This window comes from Platalea leucorodia (genome assembly GCF_965183815.1).
Source record: "Platalea leucorodia genome assembly, chromosome: 4".
NCBI lineage: Eukaryota > Metazoa > Chordata > Aves > Pelecaniformes > Threskiornithidae > Platalea > Platalea leucorodia.
Genome location: NC_138826.1, coordinates 77,503,225 through 77,530,511, shown reverse-complemented (window position 1 = coordinate 77,530,511; position 27,287 = coordinate 77,503,225). Strand labels below are relative to the sequence as shown.

Genomic DNA, 27,287 nt, shown 5'->3' with positions numbered 1-27,287 from the left:
AAGTCAGGTTCTGAATTAAGGGAAGAAACCAAAGTAAGGGAAGCTTAGGGAATTTCCTAATCATCTCATCTCCTCCGGGATGAAGGGAGAAAAAAGATTTGTTGTGTACGGGAAAGGCAGGAAGCATGATTTTGCAATTACGGCGTATGACAGAGACTCCAGAAATCCTGAGTTTTTAGCACTGCCACAGATCTGTCTACCATTCCCTCCTCTCCTTGCTACGGGCGATATTAAAATCATTCTGGGAGGACCCTGGAGCCTTGTAAGGAAGGACCTATGTTGTCTTTTCTGCCTGATGATATTGCAGAATATCAGGACCCATGGGCTCTGCAACACACCTAGATTTCCTCCCATGAACAACAGCGGGGTGGATCTAGATTCAGGCCATCGTGTGGGTGGGGGTGCAGGGCACTTCACGTGCAATGTGTTAGCATTGCTCCAGACAGAAAATGTCTACAGTGTGCATAAACTATCCTTTGTTTTGGGAAACGGGAAAAACACCAGATATTAAAACCTTTGGCCTGAAGCTCTGGACTTTATCGTTCATTGTTTGCTTTGCTTTTCAGCTCACAAAGCAATGCTTTCCCACTCTAAATACAGCTTATCACACCAAAAATGCACAGTGCTATTGCAGTTGCCGTGGCAGACACTGCTCTTAATGAGACGTTCCATGTGGAAAGCAGCAATTCCACACAGCGCAGCTCAAGGCTCACTGAAGCTAGGGAGAACAGCTGGCTTGGCCGATGCACGCTCTGTGACACTGAATTTGGGCTGACACCATAAAATCTGACCCATCGGTGCTTTATTGCTGGTGTAGGGTTGCTGTGTTCCAGCTGCAGTTGCTGGATCAACAGTTGCTGGTGGTCTGCTGAGAAGTTGCATGTGTACGTGTGTGCGGTTGGAGTGTTTCTTCCACTCCTATTTCCAGATCCAAGCAGACTCAGAGTTGCAGAGGAAAGAGGATGATGGTTGTTTGTCACCAGAACTCGTCATGTTTCCAAGGGCTGTTATTTGTGTTGGTTTGCGTGGCACTTACTTGTGCCAACGATGGTCACTGGACTTTCACTTATTTCATGTTTTGTAGATAGTTGTTGAGTTTTAGGAGGCCAATACCCTGCTGCTGGGTCAGGGAGGCATTGAGTTACATCTCGCTGTGAGATGTAAGGTGAGCCCTGCCGTGCCGTCGGAAGGAGGGATACCCAAAGGAAGCCGTGCTGCCTTGTGGTCGCAGCGCACCCTTGGAGACTCTTCTGGAAAGGGCCTGTTTGGGTAACAGCCACGCCTTATAGGAGGTTCCTGGCCAAAAATAAATGAGAAAAAAAAAAAAAAAGCTGCCGAAGGAATGAACTAAATCAGTATGTGTTTCTGTCACTGTCTTTTCTGGTACAGCCCTGCCTTATGTACTTGCTATTGCAAATGAGTTTTGGCCTTGTTTCCATGTCACAAGCATTTTTTTTTTCATGAGAGACATGAAATAGCCAGAGTGACACGTCACCTTCTGCACCTGGTGGTGCAGCCTCTGCTCTGAACTGTGTGAATTTCTAGCTGGGAATTCTGGGAATTTGGATTTTTCTAGTAGCCTCACCGCCCCCCCCCCCCCCCCCCCCCCAACACCACCACCAGTTAAATCAGGGAGATTGTTGTAGCTAGTTAATTAAAAATTGTGTAATGTTAAGTATATAGTCTGGCTAGATATGTGCTTCTGTAATACATAAAATAATAGTTTGAAGGAGGGAACTGGAGAGACGGCTATTTTTGCATTGGTAGAGAGAGTAGCAGTCTTTATTTTTGAAAACAGCCGGGGGCTGGTTTGGCAGCAAAATCTTAACCCAGCAGCCGTCATGCTTTGCCACCTGCTCAGACAAAGCACGCCTTAAACAAGGTTGACTCCTGAGCAGAAACAGAGACAGCGTGCGATGTGTACACGGACTCCATTCTCATCAGTGACTGTAGGGTCCCCAACCTGCTCAGACCCCTGCCCATCAACACCATTGGAAAACCAATAGCCTCGATGCCTTTACCGGCCGCTCCGGTCTCTGCCGCTCTCTCTGTGCATGGGAAGGCTGCCCTGGCTTTTGGCTGCGCTGGTCCTCTCCTCGCTCACCAGTGCTTTCCTCCCTCCTTCCCAAACATGTGGAGCCAAGGGGGATTAACACTGGGGGCATGCAAAGCCAACTGGCAGAGGGAAAGCATCACAAGGTGTGCATCCATGCTGGGCTATGGGGTTTGATTTATACAGCCGAAACCCTGAAAAGCGGTTTGCAAAGATATGATTCAAGAGAAAAATTCAAGCTGACCTCTTACCACACTTAAAGCTGGGATCTGTGCTAAATGAAACAGAAGTACCAGCTCCCTGCCACCTTCCACACCAAATGCCAGCGTTAACTGGACACTTATTTAGGAAATTTTAAATAAAAAAATGGCTTCTGAACCTCACTGAAAAAAAAAAAAAAAACAGAAAAAAATTCTGTCTTGGTGGAAAATTTTTGTGTTTTTTTTTCCAACGAAAGCTGAGGAAATCATTATTCTCCCTGTCACTCTCCTTCCTGCTTGAAAAAGTGGGCGGGGAAGGAGAGAAAAAGCTGGCGAAGGAAGAAAAAAAGAAAAAAACAAATTCATTATTTAAAAGTAGGAGGGGATTTTTGTTACGGAAAAACTTGCAACATACCTTTGACCCAGCCGAGTCCACCCATCCGGTGGGAGGGCTGCGTGCTTGCTCGGCGTGGGTTAGGAGACAGACCAGTTGCCTTTCTGTGATGGAGGGACATGGTGGTAGCACCCTGCCCCAGCTCCAGGGTCCTCCAGCAGCTGCAGCACAAGGCAGGGAAGAGAAGAGAGAAGGAGGAGATGGCAGATGGCAGGAATAGACTAAGGCAGCGCTAAGAGTGGGAGACAGAAGGAATCCACGCTGTGAACTGTCTGCAAAAATCTATCACTTTGTGTAAATGCAGACATCAGAATTTGACTCAAAGGTGTTTTATTCCAGATTAAACCCAATGCCTTAGATTTCACGTGAAGCAACTGGCAGACTAGAGGTGAGGTGCAGATGTTGGAGGATGCTTTGGTAAGCAGTGAGAGTGGATCGGCTTATGGTCTTGGTGTGGCTTTTCGTGAATTTTCGAGGAATAGTCATGACAGCACCTGCATGCACAAAGAGCATGGATAGGAGATATTTTCAGATACTTTCATGAGTTACCTGTGGTCACTGGATGACTGAAAACAGAACAGGGCAAAACTTTACTGTCTCCATCTTAAATGAATGGGAGCTCCTCTGTGTAGAGCTGTCCTAGCTCCACGCATCAAAAGCTTCAGGAGGTTCCGCTCTGTACAAAGCCACGGGGTCGGAGCCCCAGCCTTGTCCCAAGCACACATCTTCATAACATTCATATTTGTCTTCATAACATTTCAGCCTTTCTAGTTCAAATAGCTACTGACCCCTTTGGTTGTCTGCTCCTTTTGGTCATCAGTACCTCAGTGGATTTCCAAATTCCAGTATTCTCAATTCCATACTTGAGATTATTTGGGACAGTTTATTATGTGCATTTCTGGGACCTGGTAAATTAGGTTCTCTGATCAAAACTGCAGAGGCTTAGCAGGGCTCCATCAGCATCTGAAGATGGGCACCTTTCAAAACAGTGGTCATGAGCTGCTGGGCTGTTAGCTCCTCTGGTGCTTTTCCTTTTTTACCTGCGTAGGCCCAGCCCTTTGGAGTTATTTGAACATAATCATGGCAATCTCTGTGTACCAAAACTAATACATGCAAAGCCGTTTTCACAACCCGCGCCTGAGATTGCGAACTCTCCGGCGCAGTGTCTCTCCTCCGTACTTGTTTTTATTTAACACAACAAGGCCAGTCTCACGGGGAGTTTCCAGACAGTACAGTGTGGAAGCCATAAAATACAGTAGTTCAGATATAAGGAAAGCTAGGAGGCTGTTGGTTCAGAGTTCCTGGAAAGCCTGGGATGGTGTACAAATGAGGTAATATCTAAAACATCTTCAAATATGTTTCTTAAGCAAATGTTGCACAATTAAATTAAGGCTTCAGAGGAATAAAAAGTGGAGGCAGATTTGTTTTTCTGTTGAACAAGACAAGTCTGTCATATTTAATGACTCCCATAGAAAAATGTGGACTTCAAAATTAAAGCCACAGCCGTCTTGTCAGTCTAACAAAGTATATCAGATTGGGACATAAAGAGCTGTAGACCATTGCATAAAACCCGAGGAGTTCTCACCATCTCTTTCTAGTAGAGTTTTGTCTTTTCCTAGGCTTTCTCTTTTGGTCTAATGTGTGTATTCATGCAGTAGTTATATTTTTTTCCCAGGGTCAGAGACCGATGAGCACCAGAGCTGTGCTGCAGATTGCTTCAGCTGCCTCCTGCTGTCCTTGCATGTAGCTCTGATCTTATTTGATAGATATTCTCAAGCTGTGTTTCTTAATGAAACTGTCTTTAAAATAGCAATCCGTGGGTTTACAGAGCTACAAATTTTTTGCAGTTGTGTGTCTGAGACCATTTCATATGTTGTTTGAAATTACTCCATTAAGCTTGTGTTCAGCTGTTCCAAACATACTTCTGTTCCCTGTAAAAGGTGTGCTCCTGCGGCACTTCCAGACACAGGCATCCGTGGTTGACTGAGTTTCTCTACTTGCATGTGGAAATAATCGCATGACACGATGAAAAATTGCTTCTGCTTTCCTTGCTTCGTTTACAGAAGGGGTCTGTTGAGTCTCTTTGTCGAATGCATTGGACCTGGGTTGTTTAAAAAGGACTGGTGACTTCTTGTGGTGATCCAGGGATTCTTGTCCCGAGTCTCACAATCCACCTGCACAGGACTTCCTGAAAACGCTGAGGCTCCTCACAGTTTTCAGCTTGACTGTCCCCATTCACTCGGCAATTTTGGAAGTGAAAACCTTCATCAGTCTTTAGATTCCGAGATGCCCCAAGCAAGGACTTTTCTTGGGATGCCTAAAGTTCTCAAAGGCCTCAGACACAGTATCAATATCAGTAAGTAATGTCTAGTAAATAATGTGTCTTGAAAAGCCTGAGTCATAGCGGTACCTTCACATTCTTGACAACTTCTTTCAAGTAGACAAGAAGGTCTCATTTTCAGTCTAAAAAATTGAATAAAGATATTTAAATAGTTCAGTCTTGTGGCCTTAGGGCACAACTCCTAGGCTGTATAAGACTTAGAAAGCTGGAATCTCCCAAAATGAGGGAAAACCAAAACATTGCAGCCAAATTTTCGTCTGTCTTCTGCACTTGAACTTGTAAACTCGCACATGAACCCTCTGTGCCTGTCATTAGCATATTTACACACACTAAAGTGCAAGTGGAAGGTCAGGTTAGGTAGCTGGGCACTGTTTGTGTGGTTTGTACACAGCAAAGTTGGGTTTGCATATGCTGATGTGGTATGGTGTATTTCCGCAAATGGAAATTTGAGGCCGCTTTCGCAGAATGTGTTAACCTCGCGTCACCAGATCGTTCGGCTTGTCTCTGAGGAGCGGACACGCAAAATTAGGTAACACACGTTGAATGTGAAGCTCAAAATATTTAGCCCTGTCTAACACCGACATCAATTAGAAGGTTCATTGCAGGCCATGTTTGATTTCTTTAATAAAGTCAGCCAACGCATAGCAGTTACCTCTGAAGAAAGAAGAGAAAGAAGTCGATGTTTACAGTTCTGGCACTAAAATTCTCAGCATTATAAAAAAAACCCTGATCTCTTTGTTTATGAGTTTGTAGAATGAGAAAGATATTTGCTTACGGGGAAAAAAAAAATTCTTCTTTAAGATTGCTTTTCCATTGTTACGTCTAGGAGGTAGCTGTGATGTCAGGAACAGTTGTCGAGGAAATAACAGCCCTTCTCTCTTGTTCATAGCAGGATTTCAGATTTGGCTCCCCCAGGGACACAAGCATCATTTGTATTTCTGCATCTCTGGGATGGAACAGATTTTTCTAGTTTTTTGTTTTGCCTTTTGGTTTCATTTCAATCTTACTTAGGCTAGGCATAGCTGTGTAAAAATCCCAAACCAAGTAAAACAAATCTTTTATGGTCTGTCTGATCTTCCAGCCTTTTCATTTCTGATGTTAAACATTTTTATTTCTGATTCGCTATGTACAAAAGCCAAAATGACTGAAATTGCAATTCTGGATCAAAATCTGGCAGCTAGTAGACTAGAAAACTGTGAGGGAAAACATCATTCTGTATGCATGAGACATGACAATTAATTGTTTAAGCAAAAGATTTTTTCAGATGTTTAGGTTTTGCATATGAACTGTCCCACTAATACTGGCATAAGTCTTCTACAAATACTGTAAGTAATACAAATGTTTGCTAATAGCTTGTTTGATTTTGAACTAGCTTCAATTGCTTTGGCAAAATACTATTCCTGAGTGAGTAAAAGAGTAGTTGGGTCCGCAGCCTTCAAGTGCGTGGCTGCAGCTGTGAGTCACCTCATTACTTTCAGTACTGTCTTGGGATCTCTAATGGCTGCAGCTGGTCAGCGTGCCGTGTCACCCGGTGCGAGCCGTGTCACAGGGCAGCCGCAAGCCACGCCAGTGAGCACATCGCACGGGATGTTGGGTCAGCGCTGACTCAGAGGGGAAAGGAGTACTCATCAAACCCGTGGTAGCGTAAAGTGCTCTGTGAATTAGGACCTCTGTTTATGAAATGACCTCACCCACGCTCCCATTTTCATCCTTTTCCTCACAGGGCGGTGTGACAGTTCCCTAACCTGAATTTGTGGAAATGAAATCAAAAAGGGGATGAATTTGACCTGCAGATGTCTAAGACTTTAATTTTTTTTTATTAAGAATTTGAAAATGTTTTTATATATATATATATATATATATACACACACATATATATTTACTTACTTATATACAAACACAAACACACAAATATAATCTCACATTTGCTTTACAGATAATTAAAAGTCCTGCGACTGTGACCTTCTAAAATTACTGCCCTATCAGTCAGCTAAAGTTGCTTTTGGACAGTACCAATCTGTCAAACCAGCCACGAGATTCCAAATCGGTTTCTTTTAGATCTTCAAGTGACCTGGCACTTGAGAGGGCTGGTTGCGATGCTCAGCCTCCCACTAGTCTGGAAATGCAGAGGAGCAGATGATGCCACCTGAAGCTCTCCTTCCCGACACCCATGGAAAGCCCTGCCTTCTCGCTCAGGCTGGTGAACCGCCTGCTTGGCAAGCCAGGCATAGCGACTGGCTGTAGCTGAGCAGTGTGTTTTAGTCCCAGTATCTGTTTTTTCCTGTTGATTTTGACATGTCAAAAAGTCTACTAAAGTTCATAAGCCTTTAAGGCACTGACACGAGAAAAGGAGGAAAAAAGGAAAGCAGGAGGGGTCTAAGTCCATGTTGCTTACGGCATTTTGTGAAGCCCTTTACACCTGCACAAAACATCTGTAAAGAGACACTAACCCCCTGCATTTTGTTTACTTGCTGTGCATGGGTGTAAATGATTAAATAAAATGCCAAGCAGTGGAGGATTCAGCATAATGATTGTACTGTTTTAGCTTGCTCTGCATGGCTTGTTCTATTAATATATGTTTGTGGTCAGGAAGGAACGCAGTCTCACTTCGCTAAAATCTGAAACTCGGTAAAGCATAATATGTGCAGTATTAATTTTGGTTTGACACCTGCCAGGCAAAGATCCTCACCAGCCAAAGGCATTCTTCTCAACCGAGCTCCATCTGTTGCGCAGATCTTTGGTTCTGATATTTCTAACTACTCGAGCCAAAGCAAAAAGAAGAGCCAACTTGAAGGAAAAAAATCTCTAGGAAGAATGAGCAGTTTTATCAAGGCTAAATATAATGGCTTGTTGTCATACTTGGTTTAAGTCCTGTAAGGAAAACATGTACGATTAGTTGGGTTATATAAGAAAACAGTCCTTCATACTGGCAGTATGATTTCTGTTGTTGCGTGAAAGGAACATCGATAGCTAAAATCCAAGCACATGATTTTATTGTTGAAATGCTGCAGCCTTTAGAAAGACTTCTTGGTAGGAAAGTTGCTAGTAAAATATTTACTCACTTACTGTACTCGGCAGATAAAAAGCCCAAGGAGTCTGCTGTGATTCTTGCACGCAAAGGAGCACCAGGATTAACACTTGCCTCAGCTCTTTGAAAGACAGCTCAGGCTATTTGAAATAAGCATTCAAGCAGCGGCTGTCGAAAGAAGTTAACTTCCAATCCCCTGACAAAAGTTGCGTGATGAGTTTGTCACCTAGCTGACAAAATAATCATTAACTGCTCCGGTTGTCTTTGTTTTGCACTTAGAGCGGGTGCATTACTGTGTCAGAGCTGCCGTGCCCACCTGGGTAAACATTTGCCTCCTATGAAACCATGAGAAGTCTACTGCAAATATGAATGTGCTTTATGAACGTCATGACTTCATACAACCATCTGCTGATTGTTAATTATTATTTGTGATAGCGCGAAGAAGAAACTTGACTGAGGGAAATGATGGCTCCATGGGCTTCAGACCAATAATTAATGGTTGAAAGTGCCGTGAGCATTATCAAACTCTATTGAATTCACTAAGAACTGCAGAGCATTCAAAAGTATATAGAAATCCACTGGCATTCTTCAGATTTTGATTTTTTCAGCATTATTTCTAGAGTTGACTCTTGGTGTGACTGCCAGCATGTAAGCCAGACTCTTTGTCTCTGCTCTGTCAGGCTATCAGGTAGCTTTGTGCTAACAAGTAGTTGCACCTGGCTTCCAAAAAACGGTCATACGTCTTCTTTCCATATAACTTTTCAAGTCATATTTGTTCATTTGGAAAAAAATCTTTGGCCAAGGTCTGAATGCTCAGTATCTGTATATAAGCAGTTCTTCTAAATAATTCCTAAAAGCTCAGGTGTTTCTCAGAACCTCCCAACTGAGTAGATATTTTTTTTTTCCTTAGTGTAATGCTGCGTGCTGAACCTGTTCGTGCATTTATACCAAAGGTATCACTGCAAGGATGCTGTCGTTAGGTGTAGCTTCAGTGCTGATGCTTATAGCTTATTTACATATAACAATATAGAAATTTACAGGAAATACCAAGCAAATTCTACTTCCACTTCAGTGTCTGCAGCAGCAGCAAATGTTGCTAAAAATAAAGAAGTATAAAACCACAGAATGATTAAGTCCAATCCTGTCTGTAATGCTTAAGGTAATCCTGCTTGAAAAGAGAGCAGATATATGTTATGTTTGTGTTTTCTTTGCATAGGTATTCTTTTCCTACTATCTGTGGTCACCATTTTATTTATGAAATTAATTATTTGACTTCATGGTATGCAACAGCAGAGAAATACTAGGTAGGGCTGTAATTCTTTTTTTTGCATGGGAAACAGAATAACATCCACACTATTAACGGGTGAACCTTCCTCCCTGCTCTTCCCAATAAAAAGCAAATGAACAAGTGAAAACCCTATCTCTTTCAACTCGCTAAACCCAGGGATTGCTCCTTGGCTTGAAAAGCATGAAAACTTAAGACAGTGTGAATTTATTCATTTATTCTGTCGATCTGTTTAACATGGATTAATACTGAAGGCCATCAGTATAGCAGAGATCTGTGGAGGTAAAAAACCTGTAAGACAGATTAAAAAAAAAGTTCAGGAAAACCGCACAGCTACTGGAGCTGAATAGTGGGAAAACAATTGAAAACTTTTGTCATGAAATCTGAATGTTTATATTTCACATTTTAGCAGTCTGCTGCCACATCCGCAACTACTAGGCAGTCATTAGCAAGTGATAAAGAATAGACGAATTAGCTGCTGGTATTGAGCCAACGTAGAAACATCTGCGTTCTTGAATTGCCTGTAGATTTACAAAATTTTATGCTGTCATTTTTTCCTACCCTAATACTCAAAATGTATTTAATGTCACAAAGCGTGATGCTTTAGAGCTCACACAGGAGAAAACATTGCCAACGAATGAAGGAAGGTATATGCACTTTTTAACTACGCCAGTAATGCTGAGTCTCAGCAAGCTTTTGGCGGGAAGGAGCTGAATTTGGTACCATGGGTGGATTCTGCTTCACTTGAGGGAGACCGTTTAAAGTTGCCATAGATTTGGTTATCTCTGGATCATGGCCACAATTTATTCTGCAAGTTGGCTGTCATAGTATTAGATTCCAATTTATTTAAAATAAGACAGAGAACTTCCTGTCTTTTAATACAAGTCTTAAAAAAACAGCACGATGTGGAAGAATGCAGCCAGTCTTAAAAATTTATTTCATATTTACTTTCATTTTGATTAGTGCCTTTCATAATTTAATTACAAGACATGGAAATATAAATTACCATGATAGAAGTACGCTTACGAGTAAGTGTTTTATGATCACTAATTCACAGAGGTTGGTTTTATTCATACACATTCTTTATATTAATGACTGTTTGCATTCATCAGATCAGAAGTTATCAAGATACAGAAACTTTCCAATCCTGCATTTATGAAGCGTAACTGCAGCGTGTACTCAGACGAACATAAAATTCTCTGTCAAATTTGTTTTACTGCAACGTAGTCAATTGAAAAAAATGTGCCGCTTTCTAAACCCTTGGTTTAGGTGTTTTTCTTTTAATGTGCTTATGGTACAGATTCCATGCAGTAGTTTAGTCTGAGTATTTAACTGACCAAGATTTGATTTTGATTACATTAGAGAAGATAGATAGTATTTATTCTGGATTTATACAGGCATTCTTGGGAAGGTAGCTGGGCCTGTTGTTCCTACAAAGGTGCATGTTTTCCATCACTGGGATTTCCCCATGCTGAGTCAGCTCTACAGGAGGAAGAAGAGGGAGTTCCCAAGCAGAGATCAGAGATCAGCGCATGCTTGGCAGCCATCGTTAAATGGGGTCCTCTGATAGCCTCAAATGGGATGAAGGAGGTGCGCAGCTGTTTGGTAGTGAGCAGAAGCCTACAGAGGAGGCAACCAGCACAGATAAGGGGAACAGCTACCACAGTCTTCCACCTTGCAGCTACCCATGTAACTCATCACTCAAATTTGGCAGGAGAGACAGAGAAACAGCTGCACACATCCTAAAAGCAGGAGAAGTCTATACATCTTCTCCAGTCTTCTTCTGTACGTTATTTTAATCTGAGTGTATTAACTTTATAAATGGAAATATACCTATAATGGGGTCAGCCGTCTTGCTTCAAATAGTACAGGATTTGGTTCAATTTATTCCCGCTCCTTGGTCAAACACTTTTTGAAACCCACTGACACCAGGAGGTGAACGATAGTGGTTTTGAATAGACTTTGGATGGGCTGCATGATCCGTGCTGTTTGCAGATGTATAGAAAAGATAGGTATATGGTGATATATAGAAAAGAAATATTTTTCCATGTTCCCTGGAGCATGATTATTTGGCGCTGTTGCAAAACACTAGTGTTCCCTTCCCAGCCTTTGAATCAGTCTGGTGTTTAATTAGCAACAACGACAACAAGAAAAAGAACAACACCCAAACGGTATAGTAGGGGTTGGTTTCTGAATAGTCTGTTCTACTTTTTTCACTGATCAGTGATTTGAGCTTGTTTCTTGTGTTTAAACAGGTCCTGAATCAGACCCTTCTAAAGTTCACAGCAACAAAATAACCTTATAATGCTTTATGATCATTTTTAACTTGCACAGTAGGGAGTAAGCACTGCATTCTCCATGCAGGCCTGCCAAGTGTCGTATATCTAGCGTGATACTTTCCCATCTGGCACTCCAGTCATTCATTGCCGCAGGTTGGCTTAGAGCTCATGAATTTGGATGTGCTGTAGGAAGAGGGCAGGCATTTGCCTGCAGTTCCGCCTGTTAGGACAGGGTTGGGAGAGAACAGCTGAACAAGAAAGCAGAAGAGCAGCTGTACAAATGGAGGCTCACTGTCACCTCCCATTCCCTTTTCTAACAAGTTGAGCCAAGCCACCCCCTGCAGTTATCCAGCACCTTCTGTTTATTCCACCCTTCTCACCAGGTCCACCACCATCATCTGCCCTTTGACTTCAGTGATCTACAGCACCCACTGGGATCCCTCAAAAGGCTCACTCTCAGCTTTCCCTTTCATCCAGCATCTCTGGCGGCTCAAGACTCTCAGCTCTCAGAAGTCTCCGATCCCTCCATTAGTGGGAGTATTACACACTTACCTTCCAACTCAGGTTCTGCGACCCCACCTCACTGCTCTTGAAAGACTGTCCCAACCTGATCTGCCAAGTGTTGTTCTGCTTCATGACCCACTTCTACTGTTGCGCTCAGGCCAAGGGGATTTCACTTTAAAGCAAATATACCTGGTTATGTGCAAGTTGTTTGCTATTGTGACATTCGGTCATTAAATAATTTCTGGAACATAACACAGCTGCCAAAACACACAGCACACAGTCTGGCAACCATGACCATGCCTGTTCAGTACCCACTGCTGGGTCTGTGGCTCAGGCTAGTTGAACAAGCGCACTGCGCTCCGAGGGGGCTGGAAGGAAGCAGAGCCTGGCACTAGATTCTTTATTATATATGTTTCCCTTTAGCCGAAGTGCCCCAGATGTCACTGGCTGCTGGCACGTTAGCCATGATGGCCCTGTGGAGCTTCAAAGTCCCTTTTAGCGTAATTTCCTATAGTAGCCAAGGCTGTGGCGCTCCTCCGCTGCGGGCCGTTAGGTGTATGCGTGTACCCCTAGTAGCTTCTGAACCTGTTGGCCAGCTTCAAGAAGCCTGCCTAGTTGCTGTTGTGGAGAGGAGCAATTTCATGAGTGTCTTGAGAATCAGTAAGCAGCTGGAGAAGTCCTGAAGCGAGAGTCAGCTGTTGGACTCACACCTGGGGGAAACAAAGCTGCTTTAGTTTGCTGCTTGTGGAACTGCTTGATCTAACTTTAGCACTCCTCGGGGAAGAACTGTACTCCAGATGCCAGGAAAGATGATTAAAGAGGACTCTGAAATGCTTGCTTTGAACTCTTCAGAAATTATGAACAGGATCTGGTAAGAGGGTTAAGTGAACAACAGTTAGTGACTTAAGTCCGGATCACTGAAGGACTCTGTATGCCTGTCAGTAGGAGATGCTGAGGCCAGATGCATGTCTAAGCGGTTACTCCTTTTTACAGTCCCATTCCAGTTATGCAGGGTCTGAAGCCCAGAATCACCTACCTGTTTCTGATGTGATTATGTAAAACGTAGAGCATTTGCCTAACATTGTTTCTGCCGAGGGCTCTTGCACGTAATTTTGCTCTGTTTCAGCATACCCCTAGATTCCCAGGAGAGTTTTCTGTCCACCAGGCTCCATTCTAGAGGCTGGGAAGCATTCCTGACCCTTCCTGGGGAAATCTTTGTATTTTTTGCAGGAATGATTTACCAGGAGAAAGGGAATGAAGAGGACTGTGACTGTGCACCTCAGCATTAGGATGTGCAGCTCAGAGAAACCTGGATTCCCATCTCCTCTTCCAGGTCTGCTTTTGTCTTCTTATTCAATGAGTATGTACATGGTCATTTAAATGGATAAAATGCAGAGGCAGCTCCGGAAGCAGAGACTGGTTCCCAGAACATCCTTTCCCAAGGGACAGATTTATTAGACAGTTATTAGATAAGAGGTGGGCCATGGTATCCCTGGCTCCCCAGCTGTCTCCTGAACTGCCTGTGGAGTTGTCCTTGCAGGATTAGGCAGCAGCTGATTGAGACTTTTTCAGCACTTTGGATTCAGGTACATCATTTCCATCAAAGTCCCTTTTACGCAGCAAAGAGCAATAGCCAAAAAGTTGGTTTTGTGTTGCATCATGTAAAAATGTCTTAACTGCATAAGGGAGAAGGCTCCCTGAAACTCCAACAGATGCTTTTGATCGTGTACAGAGAAGTCATACTTAAATGGAGAAGGGCCTTTTAGACAAAACCGTAAGGCGCTTTGGGCTGCCGGCAGTTCTGAGGAATCATCTGGGTACTTTGCAGGTCACTGAAAAATGCCTCAGCACTTTTCACTGCTGTGTCCTGTGTTGGAGCCAAGCTTGCTTGCTCCCCACTGCATTCCAGCAGCATGGAGAGCAGGAGGTCCGTTCCTCGATGCTGATAAAGATTTTCCCACGGCGCAAGACAGCCTAAGAGATGATCTCAGCTTTTTTCATCACCTAGAGATGGTGACGAGAAAGCAAAAGCAAAAAAAAAAGCCTTTAAGTGATTCAAAGGCCATTTTCACTGGACTTTATCTTGCATCCTCCCACTTGTGCCAAGCGGGACAGAGCTGGGGTGAGTTTATTTTCCAAGCCCTGATTGTTGCAACATCTTCTTGGAGTCTCCTACTTAAAGCTGGAGAGATCCTGAAGAAAAAGAAATGCAAAAGTGGTGTCCAGCTGCCTTTGCCCCATATATAGCTTTGGTATCTGGGTTACTCTGTTTTGTCTGGTACGTATCTGTGATACTGTCTGTTTATATCCAGTTCTGTTTCCTGTCCATGCTCACCAGCACCATCGTGTCTCCTGATCTGTCCAGTGGTCTGCAAGCAGACACATACACACAGGCCAGAAGTTGTCAACATCGCCTGTTTTTTTAACTGGGACAGCTAGGATAAAGGCTTAGGGTGGATGAGCTTCCTTGACCAGTGAGAGTTGGAGATGGAGAGAAGTGCATTCCCTCATGCTGCAACATCGAATAGAAGGAGCTGCGGGTCTTCCTCTAGGTTGGTTTCCGCTCCAAAACCAGGGTGGAGAGTGTCCTTCCCACCTCCAGCCCAGAGAAAGGGGATTTTTGTGGTCCTATCGCTGCGCCAGCGAGCTGGCCGGCGGTCCCGGGAGAGCAGCTCTGCACCAGGCTGGCTCGCTCCCCAGCACAAAGCCATTGACTCTCCATTCCTCAGGGACTTAGTGACTTCAGCGTGAGCAGCGAGACTTCAGCCTCTAAATCTCCGCAGCACGCGGCCCTGGCATTTTGTGGCGTAGACCTTGTCTACAGCTGGACGCAGTGTTTCACTCGGTGTGCTCGCTGGAGGTGACGGCACTGCAAATCGCCTTCTCCGGGGAAACCCTCGACACCCTCCGGTGGTGCCCCAAGCCCTGCTCCTTCCCCTGTCCAGCAGTGCAGTCCTCATTTTGCTAAGCGGAAGCATATATCTAACATAAGCACGTACACCTCCACATCGGATCCACCTAAAGCAAGAAGAGCTTCACATTTTTCGCAAAATTGAGGTCTCCGTATCCTAAATGTACCTTTCAAATGCAACTGCGGGATCTGTATAATTGAAACTTTTGCTCTAATCTTGTTACCTCCCTCAGGCAGTTCCTGACAAATGGAGATGATAAGTGAGGGTCTGTAGCAAACATAACTAAAAAAAGGCATCTTTAATGTTTTTGCAATGTGTTCAAAGCAGCTTGGGTGCTGAGCACAGAAAACTCATTTCCCTTTTACCTGAAATGCCATTATGTTTATTAAATTAGGAGTGGCATTAATCCTAGAACATATCCAAGTCTTTTTGTGATTTTGCATTTGTCATAACTAAAAAATCTCGCTAAATATTTCTCTATACCTCTAAATAATATTGCCCGTCATGTAATACTTGTCTCAGATTTTCCTCAGTGACTGTGTATCAGAGCTGAAAAAGAGCTATCACAGAAAATAAAATGGGACTAAAATAACAGTCCTTTGTATTAAATTTAACACTTGGCTTCTCTCCCAGAATTTTCCACATCCATATTAGAATCAGATGGTAGCGTAAGATGAAAAGATTTCCTGGATGGATTTTATTCTTATTCTTACTGAAGGGCTGATAACAGGCTGAGGGCAAGATACTTGTTGTAGTAAAAAAATCTGCCTAATATCAAAGGCTGGATGGACAAGCTGACATGTATTATTGTTAGGCTTCCCTGCTTGATCACATATCAGTACCATAAAATCATTCTGCTAGTGAACATGAAGTATAAAAATTCCAGCACGAGAGCAAAAAGCCCAGGCTGGCAGGTACCGCTCCTTTGGGCACACAGCTTTCTGCTTAGTAGCTGACCGCAAGGCGATGCAAGGGTTTAATATCAAAAAGTAGTGTTGGCGACAGCACAGTGTAGCTACATTTATTTTAAATTTTAGTTATTCTCCAATATCTGCATTCATGAAAGGCACTCCCTCGTCCTGGCTTACCTGTGGAGCTGGTGTCACGTGTGATGTGACAGCGTAGGGCAGCCCCACCAGTATTGCTCAGCCTTCTTCAGGAGCCACGCATCCTCCGCCCTGTCCCCGAACTAGCCACTTGCCCCGGGTTCCGTTGGCAATCTGGAGACAGAAAGATCAAAGGGACTTAAATACTCTTCAGAAAGCAATTTTCCCTTTACTCAAAGCAGCTTTGTATAGTACTTATGTATGACTGGGCTTAAATTGTACAAACGTTTGCAGGCTCTGGGTATTCTATGCAAAAACAATTACCTTTGATAAAATGAAGGAGTGGTGCTTTCTAGTGTTGCTGTTCTGCTGTAGTGGAGACTGCAAGCATGATATTGGAGCTATAAATTAGATTTTGCAAAGCGGCTTTTCTGTAGGGAGTCTGCTGCTTCAGACCGACAGGCTATAATTAGCATTTTCTTGGGGACATTTTTGCTCTGTTTTGACACACTATCTTCAGCAACAAAAGCAGAGCAGCAATTGCAGGCTGCATTGACCCTTCATTTCAGCTTGTGATCGCAAAAGGTATCGAAGAGCAAATATGCTTTATAGATATCTTATGCTGCTTTTCTAAATGCACCTTTTTAAAGCAACTGGTATGTGGTTTGAATTTACAGGCAGAGAATTGTTTCACCAGCACTGGTGTTTACAGCATCGACATCAACATCTGAGCTTAAACTCAGCACTCCTTTTACAGTCAGTGGAGAGAAATGTGCACGTTTAGAGGAGTAATTAATCTGATCTATTTTAGACATCTTCTTTCCAGTGAGATGGATTGTATTCTAGAAGAGCCTATTTCTCTCCTTAGCCATAATTAACCCTAGTATAATTAGTTCAGGAGGGGCCATCTGTAGTTAGGTGAGATGGATCCCATACAGCATGTTTCTGAATAGCAGTGTATTCTCACTCTGCTATTAACACTTGTTTATGTTAATGCTTTTTTTTTTTTTTTTTTAATTATCAGATTACCATAGGGAATACACAAAGAGATGACTCGTGTTTGTAAGAAATACTTGGTTCAGTCCCTAGGAGATTTTTACTCCTGATAGTTTCAGCTACCTTAAAGCTTCCTGTGAAAGCTGTTTTGGTAATTGTATTGATCCTGTCCTCCTTGACTCAGGTACCAGTTCGATGCTAAACATCTCGGATGAAGAGTGCGTTCTGGGGCATGTTGGGCACTTGGGCAATACTAAGGGACATAGGGCAGAAATCTCTGAGAGAACATGGGACCTCCTTGCACTCTCCTGAAAACAGCTTCAAGGAGGCCAGATGAATGGGGCTGTAGCACATACATGCCTGTTTTCAGGACTGTTACTACAACTGGGATGAGGGATAAGGAAGCATAATTTGTATTGGGGAACAGTGTTGATGCTCTGTTCATTTGGGTTCACCTGAACCATGCTTATGGGTTCATTCAAATAGAAGAAAAGCCCCCAAAGCTGGTCTCCTCAAGACGAGTTTGCCATATATGACAGGGCACAAAGGGTAAGTAGCATCTTAGGAGACAGAAGAATTTCCTGTGAACAGCCCTCAGCAAAAAAAAATAGAGTAATACCTAGTAACTAAGGAATAAAAGTTATTTCTGAAGTGTATAAACAGAGTCACAGAATAGGAGTAATAAGGTATTATTGGTCCCATATTTGTCATTTGTCACTATATCATACTGGTGCAAGCAGATGATTGATTTTCAGAGGGTGATGGCTGCTGGAAATGCGTTCCTTGAAAACCTTTCTTGTTCACTACCCCAAAATCTATGATTACTTTTCGAAGTCTTGGCTTTGGAGTAGAATTCTGATACCTGGACACTCAGAATCTCAGGGCTCCCTAGTGTGGCCCACTGAGCATTAGTTCTCCTCTAATTAATCTTCCGGTTGATTATGTAATTAATTTTTCTAGGTGAGTATGTATTCTGTTTCTTTAATTAATTAATCCTTTCACCTCAGCTTTGCTTATTCCCTCCTTTGTCAAGGTCTTTCTTACACTAATATTTGCAGCATTGCCTAGTGACACATGTATGCATTTTCTTTTTCTTTTTTTACAGATGTAACTGAAATTGCACCGTGTATTTTGAAGACTTCGCCGACAGATCAGCAGCTGAACAGGCTTGCGAGGAGACTGGGACCCGAATGGGAGCATATAGTTCTGTGCTTGGGTTTGTCCCACACTGACATCTATCGATGTAAAGTCAATCACCCTCACAACCTGCAGTCACAGATCGTAGCTGCGTTTGTGCTGTGGAGACAGCGTTTGGGGAAAAAAGCAACAATCCAAAGTCTGCAAGCCAGTCTGATGGCAGAAGAAGTGGATCCTTCTGTGCTACAGTACATGCTTGAGTGAAGCCTCGCTATTGATTGGCAACTTTCAAGTACTTCATTAAATTAAATAAAGAGGCTTCACTGAAATGTACGTTGAAGACCTGACGCCTCAAACTGGAAAAAAATGGGGTTGGGAACAGTGGTTTTATTAAGCTTAAACATTCCAGTTTTCTGTGGCATCTTGTGACTTGTAATTCTTTTCATGCCAGATTAATTTTTAGCAGGCATTAAAAAATGGATCACTCTTTCCTGTTCGCTTTTGTACTATTCCAGTGGGGATATAGGGTGACACTTAAAGTCCTTGCAAGCAGGAGGCCCTGCAGCGAGTTCAGCAAGGTTTCTGGTTTCATTGCGGGAGCAACACTTGGTTTAAGCTATTTTCTGGACTGTGTAGGAGCCTTTTTTACTGCTGTTCCGTGCTAGTTCCCTGATATCCCAGCAAGAAATGAGAATAATCACTGTTACTAATTTAACAATTTTACAACAGTTATTGCAGGTGGCTAATTTCACATTTATAAAAGTTTTAGCACATACAGTTTCTTGCTAGGATAGATGGCTGCCACCTTAGTCTGTCTTTGAAACTGGCCCTAAGTGGAAGTAACAGGAGCCTAGTGTGCCTGTGAGGGTTTCTCCTGTTATTATTTAATGGGCGTAGGTTTCTGCAAGGAGACAGGCACCGTGCGCGTATGCCATCTCTTAGCATAGCACGGGCGGGGAGTTCTCAGGGAAGACATGCAATAGAAAAATGACCAGAAGATAGTTGGGAACAGGCAAACGGAATGAGAAGGGGCCTAAAAAATGAGACAACTTCTAAGCTGTCCATGTTTGTCTCCGCTAATAAACTGGGAGACGACCTGGTGCCTGCTGAGTCTTGGTACTGTGCTCTGGATCCAGGCAATCTTGTTTCACAGAAGTTTTACTCTTAGGTCAAGTGTCCATAGGCACCTTTCTCTGACCACTGCATGCCCAACAGGGTACTGAAGCTTGCAGGTCCTTTCTGTCAAGATGAACTCCCCACTGCTCTCCTGCCAGCTTGTGCCATCCACCAGGCTCATTTGCTTTCTGCCAGCTTTTCTGCACCTAATGGGGGCAGCTTCGACATTCCTATCCCCAGTTCTTTGTCAGCTGTAATTGGACCACCAGTGATGATTAGATTTTATCCAGAAGAATAGTATAAGCTTGGGCTTTTCTCCTCCTTCCCTCCTGTCAAGGAGATTTTCTTCCTGCTGGAAGAAACCACTGAGGTTTTTGCTGACCAGGTAAGTGGGGATCGGTCCACAGGGTATGTATCCAAAGGTGATAGAAGTGTTCCGCTGCTCTCTGAGGCCTGATGATAAGAGGCAGAACATGTTTTAATTCTCCCTGAGCAGTTTGCTGTGCAGTAAATGAGGAATAAAGTTTGGATGCAGGGTTTCCAGGTCTGTTTATGAGCAAGTTGCAGTAGACTGTTTCATCTACAGAGTCATTGCCAAGTAACTTCCCATCCTACAGGATCTGCCCTGTATTGTTTAACAGCTTAACAGCCTTGTCAGAAGTCTTTATTGGGGCAAGAAGGAACTTTACTGCCTTTTATTTTTTTAATTCTTCCTGTAGCCAGATTTTGGAAGATGTCTGGGAAATTAGGAAAGACAAAGAGATTTTAAGGAAATCTTCTATGCCTTGATTTTCAGAAGCATGGAAACAGAAAACATATCCTGGCAGGATCAGCTCCTGCAGGTCCCGAAGCAATCTGGTGGTATTTTGGTTTTAATCTGTGTACAGTTCTGAGCTTCAGTAAATCATGATCCTGTTATACCTCACTCAGATGCTAACTAATCGTATCCTATTGTGGCTACTTACAGAGTTTAAATCTATCAACAAATCCTAAATAAACAATGTAAATCAATTTAGGCCTTGGCATTTATTTATTTTTCTGTTTTATGATGCTTTAATGCCAGGATATTCTTTTTTTGGTTGAAAACCATCCTAGAGCAGGTGTACAGACATTTGGCAAATTCATATGAGCACGGCCCAGCATAGGGAGTGTGATGAGGACTCTGAACCAATTCTGCCAGTGAGATGCACAGGAGCGTGATCTGCACGTTAGGAAAGAGGGTCAGAGCAATATCCCTGGCAGCAGTTTGGAGGAACAAAAGCTGGAGATGGGGAGCCGGAGAAACTACTGAAAACATGATTTGGAGAAAGAAGCTGGCTCCTGGTGACATAAATGCAAGTACCTTATCTTGTTCTGAGCCAGCATGGAGCAAGTCTTAACACAGGCTGGTCTCCAAGAGAGTCATCCCCAGTTAACCCAGCACGAGCACAGTGCTCCAGGAAGGCAGCCAGTCCAAGCAGTAAACCAGTGTAATGGGCACACTCACGGGGCCCTGGTAGCTTCTTCTTTGGGTGAACTTTGCATTTCATATTCTTCATTTGTAAGATCGATGTCAGGTTATCCATATCAAGCATATTTAGGGTATTTTTAATGGTTAAGAAAACAGCCTGGAGGAGGTATGAAGTGTCATGCCAAAGAAGCCTTCCTTACAAGTCAGATATCCTTCTGTGTATCTACTATGGGCCACTGGAAACCTGATGGGTGAGTAATCACTCCAGGGATGGGTCAAATCAGGTAATTTCTCCATCTAAATGGGTCTTTAGGTGGGCTAAATTCTGCATTCCAGCAGTGGTACTGAAATTACAGGAGCCATGGTTAAACAAGGAATTTAAAACCTGGCCTCTTGTATTGTAGAACAAAGCACTTAATTCATAATTTATAGTTACTTTCAGATTCCCAGGCCCTAAATTAATGCCGTAATACTTGAGTTGCAGATATTGAAGGGAGAGGTTTACTTATTTTATGAGATTGTTTCCATTGCTGTTATTTTTAAGTTCATGGAAATGTTCCTATTAGACTCTTCAGTTTTATTAAAGCTTGTTTTTGCACCACACAAATGCAGGGACGCATTTAACTTGACAGTAGTATTCCTTTAACCCAGTGGATTTTTCCATCCACTTAAAAATATTTTTCTTCTGCATGTAGTGCTTTATTTTGCACAAGGATGCAATTAAGACAATTCAATTCTTCAGATGTATTGCAAGGCCTCTTATTCTCTCTTAGGACAGCCAAAAGGTCTTAAAATGTTTATTCTTCTCTGGCTAATTTGGGAGCAAATGTTATTTATTTAAATCTCACTTGTACACAAGCCTGTGACTTGAGTATTGTCAGGAGTGAGGCAACTCAGTGAGCGAATTTCCCCATCTCTCCCTTCGCCTCAGCTCCCTTGCGCCACCAGTTTGGGTGAGGACAGGGGGCTTGCGCAGGGGCTCCTGTCCTCCCTGCCCACCGTGCCCCCAGGACTGGCGCACGGGGCAGGCTGACGGCCAGGGGCAGCCCCCAGCGAGGACTCGTCCCTCTTCCACTGCTCATGGCTTGCAGCGAGGCGCGTGGCCGCTCCAGGCTTCAGGCTAGCACGTGGGCTCACGGGCAAAGGTTATGCAGCAGCAAGTGCTCTCTCGTGTGTTTGGGTTTCTTAACTGTTGTTGAAAAAGCCTTTCTAGTGAAAATGGTATTATTGCTATCTACTTATTTGTGGCAGTGTGTAGGAGCCCTGAGAGAGGAAAGCATAAAGGTGGCTCCTGCTGGACCTTCCACTGAAATGGATGGCTTAACTTCTAGTCCTTGGAAAAAGTAGTCATTGATTTTCTTCCTTGGTCTATAAAGGAGTCTTTGAGATCCCACTTCTCTCTCCTAAGTGGTAAGTAGGCTTTATAAAAGCTGTTTTGTACTCTGCAAGTAGAGGTGGACACTTAGCATAGCAATAGGCAAGGTCTAAGAGCACTACTTCCCACCTGTATAAAGCAGCATGGATGATCACAAAGGAGGGATCTCCTCAGGGCAGAATCATGTCAAGGAGGCTTTACGCTGCATTGAACAGTGGCTGAGTGTAGAGCAAAACAAAAATGCAGTCATCTTTGAGACGCTTCTCCCAGATGATGTGCGGGAAATTTCCATCTTGAGTCATATGTTACGACAGTCATTGCTCTATGGAATAAAACATTTTGCAAAAGGCTGGAAAAATAAATAATAAAGTCATATTATATTCAAAGAATATAAAAGGCACGCTCATCTGATGCTAAATGTGGTCATGCTGCCAGTTTTGTTTCTTACTGGAAATAAAAACAGTCTCTGAGAGCTAATCTGTTTATAAGCTTCCATATTCTCCACAGCCATAGACTAATGTCAAGACATAGTAGAAGGAGAGCTGAAAAGGCAGTTCCTAAAAGCTTTGTGTATTTAAAATGAATATTCAAAAGCTTTGTCCAGATTCCACTAAATGAAAAGAATTCTGATTTTCAAGGTGTCTTTCTAGCACCTGATAAACAGGCCTAAAAATAAATCCAGTGATTTGGGTTTTTTGGGCCTGAATACAGTGTCTTTTTTTAACTGATTTTCTGAGAAAAAGGAACATTTGCCGGAAACGGAAATAATCTTTCAAAATATCTTTCCAGATTAAAAAAAGAAGTGTGTGTTTTAGCAGAATTCACTTCTGAACCTACTGTTTTAGTTGTGAAAAATGATGAATTGGCAATTTCCCTTTGAAGCTGTTGGGGAGAGCTGAATGATCAGTATAGCTGATAATGGCGCAGGAAGACTCCTGGCGCTCCTGCAGCAGTGATTGCATTAAAATGTCTGCACGTGTTACAGATACCGTTTCTGACACTCATGTCTGGTCCAAGTCCCAACAGCAAAGAGACAAAAAGTCTCTTATTAACTTCAATGCACTTTGGATTAGGCCTTCTTTAATTGGAACCTGCTGAAGCGTGGTACTTTTACTACCTCCCTTTGAAAAGCAGTCTTTATGGATTTGGGGCAATAAAAAGGAAAGGGTTTTTTGTGGGTGTAGTAAGCGCTCTAGGTTATGGGGTCCTCTTTTCACTGCCTTGAGTGCTACTTTGCACTATTCACTTCAAAGTAAGCGTCATCATGAGAAAGGAAAAAGAACAGAGGAGTGGAGCCATTCAGCAAAGGATATCGGTATGTTTCCAAAACCAAGACCATTTTCAATTCTGGAATGTGAATAATCCCCTAAGAGGTGGGATTTGATGGCTCAGGAGATTGTTAATAATTCATGGCATTTTCCACCTCAAGATCAAGGATCCAAACCCACATTGACCCAAAAGAAATGCAGCCTGGTGGCAGTCTGTGCAAAATAAACTACGCATTTTCTTTCTTCTATCTTTAGGACTTTCATTTCTGACCTACACAGCACCAGCCCTTGCTGGTGAAAAAGACTTAGAGAAGGGCATAGAGGATTGAATGAGCCAAGTACTTGAACTGCCCTCTGCCCAGAAGGGGAACAAGCCCATTAGACCTTGGGAGGGCAAAGTAGGCAACGTGAATTGCCACGGCGGGTGTTAATGTTCACATGGCGTGTGCAGAGAGGCCATCAGCTTCCCGGGATGTCACCCAGACCTCCTCCACACTGGCAGCAAGCTCATTCACAGAGAGAGGACACACAGAGACCTCCTTAACAGCTCCTTGCAGCGTACGCTCAGAGGCTGTTTTCACTTGCTGGCTAGTTATTACTCTCCTGTGTTTGCTGTCATAGCCCTTCCTGAGGAATGTGTGTCTAGGCATAATATTTAACTGCCCAAAGCCCTGTTTCTGCATGACAGAGTCTCCTCCATGAACAGGCTCAGGGCAGGGTAGGACAACACCGTAGCTGGGAGCGCTGCTCAAGCGCAGATCCCATCCGCAATGTTTCTAGTTGAAGATACATTTCCAGAGTCAGAGTTATTTTCTGATTAACAATGCCTTCTGATCCAGCCCTTCCTTCCCGGTTTGATTTCTCTGCTGGTAGAGGGAGTTTTGCCCCGTGATCAGGGTGCTTGCACTTGGCCATTCCACAGCTGTAAGTCAGCCTGCCCCGTGGCATGCAGCTCAGCTGCAGGCTTCAAAATTAGCCCTTCTGACTTTCAAATTATGCAAACTCTTCTAGCACCTGGGACATCTGCATGTTGCTGTTCACTGTGATTACAATCATTACCTATTTTATTTTTATTGACTCTAATCTTCCATCTTTGCACTGTTCATCTTGGATTATCCTGAAGGGAATCATTGCAAACTAGAGTGGGGGTATTTTTTTGCACGCACACTGAATACCGTTCCCTAGGAAGCAGACACGCGGAGACTCCTACACTGCCTTGATGTTCATTTTGATTTTTTAGTGATACTTTCTCTGCTGGGAGGGTGATGCTTCCCAGCTCACAACCCTGTGAACTCCAGGAAGGAGCTGGGAGTGTTCCCACTCGGCTGAGCCCGGTTAGAACAAACCCACACCCACGTTCACCTTCATGGCACTTTACCAGGAACAGCACTGGGGATGCATGGCACAGTCATTGCCCTTGAAAGCCCAACAGGCACCCAACAGCCCTGTAAAAAAAAAAAAGGCTATATAGACATACTAACAGGAAAATAGAGCTTGCAATGATCTGAGCAGGCAGACCTCAGTGATACCACCTTTTATGAGGTAATTCTATTTTTATGGACATATTTGCTAGGCTTTTTTTAAATAAGAAAGCAATTAAATAACTAGAGCATGTGGAGACTCCTGATAAGGATCCATCTTTCGGGTTATTAAACAAACTGCATAGCAAGTGCTCAATTATTCTTCAAAATGCTTAAGCAACACCTTTTGTTCAGATTCCCATCTAGAATTACCTCCCAGTAAGTTGCCTCCCAGTCATTTCCAAGAAGCAGCGTCTGATCAGCACACACCCCTGTTCTGGATAATAAAGACTTCTGAGAAAAATCTCAGGATTAACAAACAAGCCACGTAGAGACCTGGGAAATCAAGGCTTCTGAAGGAATTTTACTTCCCTCACACTGGGCTCACTGTGCTGTCGGGTCTGATGTCTGCATGTGAAAATGAGCCTCAAAAATTACATATTCTTCCTCTCCATTGCTGGTCCTGACTTTGCAATGTTTGAGAAAACACTTCAGGCTGCAACTTGTAGAGCGATGCAGACTTCTGATGAGCAGAGTTCGACAAAGGCACAGTGAGCCCGAGATCATTGACTTAATGCACGCTTGGGGGTTGCTGTCTGAGCAAGCGGCCATCGCACGGCGAGGAGGGTGGAGCACCGAACCCTCTGCGGAGCGGAGAGAGCTCTGAGGAGCGTGGGCGTGCTTCTCAGCCATGGTGCCAAGCGTGTCAACACAGGCCTTGAAGAGGCGACCAGACATTTCCTCCTTGTGATACACACAGGTTTTCTCACCCAGCACCAAGTATTTGGGTCCCACAGAACTCTGAAAACAAACAAACAAACAAACACAAAACCAAACAAAAACCCCCTGGAACTAGCTATCTAAAGCAAGAGCCACATCATAGAGGCAGGCAAGAGTAATAGCAAAGATCTGAAGAAAACCAGACTAGAAACGAAGCCCTGAGTCTGGCTGACCAGCCTGTTGTGAATTTGAGCACTGTGATTTTTCTGTTTCAGCTGCAGACTGGGCTCCGTGTCATGGGTTGTCGGCTTCTCCGCTTCCATGTCAGCTTGGGGCTGTGGTGAGTCAGCCCCCGGGCACCTGGTAAAGACAGGGAATAGCAAACAGGTCAGAGAGGGACACGTGTGCCTGAGCATGTAAAGGACAAGAATAAAGGGATCGGGAGAGGAGGGAATGAGCTCCAGAGCTCCCGGAGGGCTTGCTCCCAGCACTGCCCCATCCTTGGCAGTGCCCCAAGTCCCTGCCCGTTGGCTCCCTGTCCCTGCCACGAGGCCGCACCTCAGGAGATGTGTCCTCTGACGCCAGCCAATGCCACAGCAGGTAGGATTTTTCTTTCTCTTTTTTTTTTCTTTTCCCAGGCAGACACAACTGACACATCAGATTTCACACTGAAATCCAGCTGACGGGCTGGCTCCAGGTTTAACATGCTTTCCTAGAAGGGACATTGCTCACAGGGCACGCAGCTGCAATTTCCAAAAGCTAATTCCGCAAGGCGTGCATCCTGGCAAGGTGACAAGCCAAGAGCGACTGAAGCAAAGTCGTCACCCAAAAGAAGCGCCAGCAGGCGCCTGGCCAAGCACGGCCAAAAGCAAACGCTTCTGGCCATGGCTGCTGCCCACCCAGCGCCGCCCGAGGGGTGTGCGGCCACCACTGCCTCCCCGCACAGGGGAAGTGAGCGCTGGGCCAACATCGGGACATGCACCGTGCAGGGCTGGACGATGAGGCTCAACCACCCCATCCAAGGCCTCCTGCTGGCTTTCGGGACCCAGTCTGGGGACATGTTTAACCGCCCAAGCTATTGGGTCCACTCTGGTGGAGATGGGGGGGCGTCACGGTAGGGCCAGGCTTCATCGGCTGCAGGAACCTGCCTGCTTCTCTGAGGCTGCGAGGAGCTCACCTGGCTCTGGTATGGGGCTGTGCGTCGATACACAACCTTGCTTCAAGAAACTGGCAACCAAAATAGCTGGTTCTTTGGGAACCAAAATAAGTCAACGGAAGCATCAGCTGCTTCAAAACCTCTCTCAAGTGTCTCATCTTAGAAATGCAGGTTGTTCCCTTAGGTGTTATTCCTTGAGTATGGAATCATAGAATCATAGAATATTTTGGGTTGGAAAGCACCTTTAAAGGTCATCTAGTCCAACCCCCCTGCAATGAACAGGAACACCTTCAACTATATCAGATTGCTCGGAGCCCCGTCCAATCTGACCTGGAATGTTTCCAGGGATGAGGCATCTACCACCTCTCTGGGCAAGCTGTTCCCAGCTTGCAGAAGAGGAATGGGTGAGTGCTGGGCCCAGTAGAGAGGTCTGTGCTCCTCACGGTGCCCCTTTGCTGTACGCCCGAGGTGGGCCTGACCCACGCTCACGGCCAGTCCCACTCTACC

General features: G+C 44.1%; 1 protein-coding gene across 1 annotated transcript in view; it reads left to right on the top strand.

Annotated features, from left to right (window-relative positions):
• Positions 1–19,229, top strand: part of CRADD (CARD and death domain containing adaptor protein) — an 83,872-nt gene extending 64,643 nt beyond the window's left edge. The window contains exon 3 of the mRNA XM_082309169.1: positions 18,144–19,229. Within this exon, the coding sequence (XP_082165295.1) occupies positions 18,144–18,439 (296 nt within the window). The 3' untranslated portion in view covers positions 18,440–19,229. The remainder of the gene's footprint in view (positions 1–18,143) is intronic.
• Positions 19,230–27,287: the final 8,058 nt, after the last annotated feature.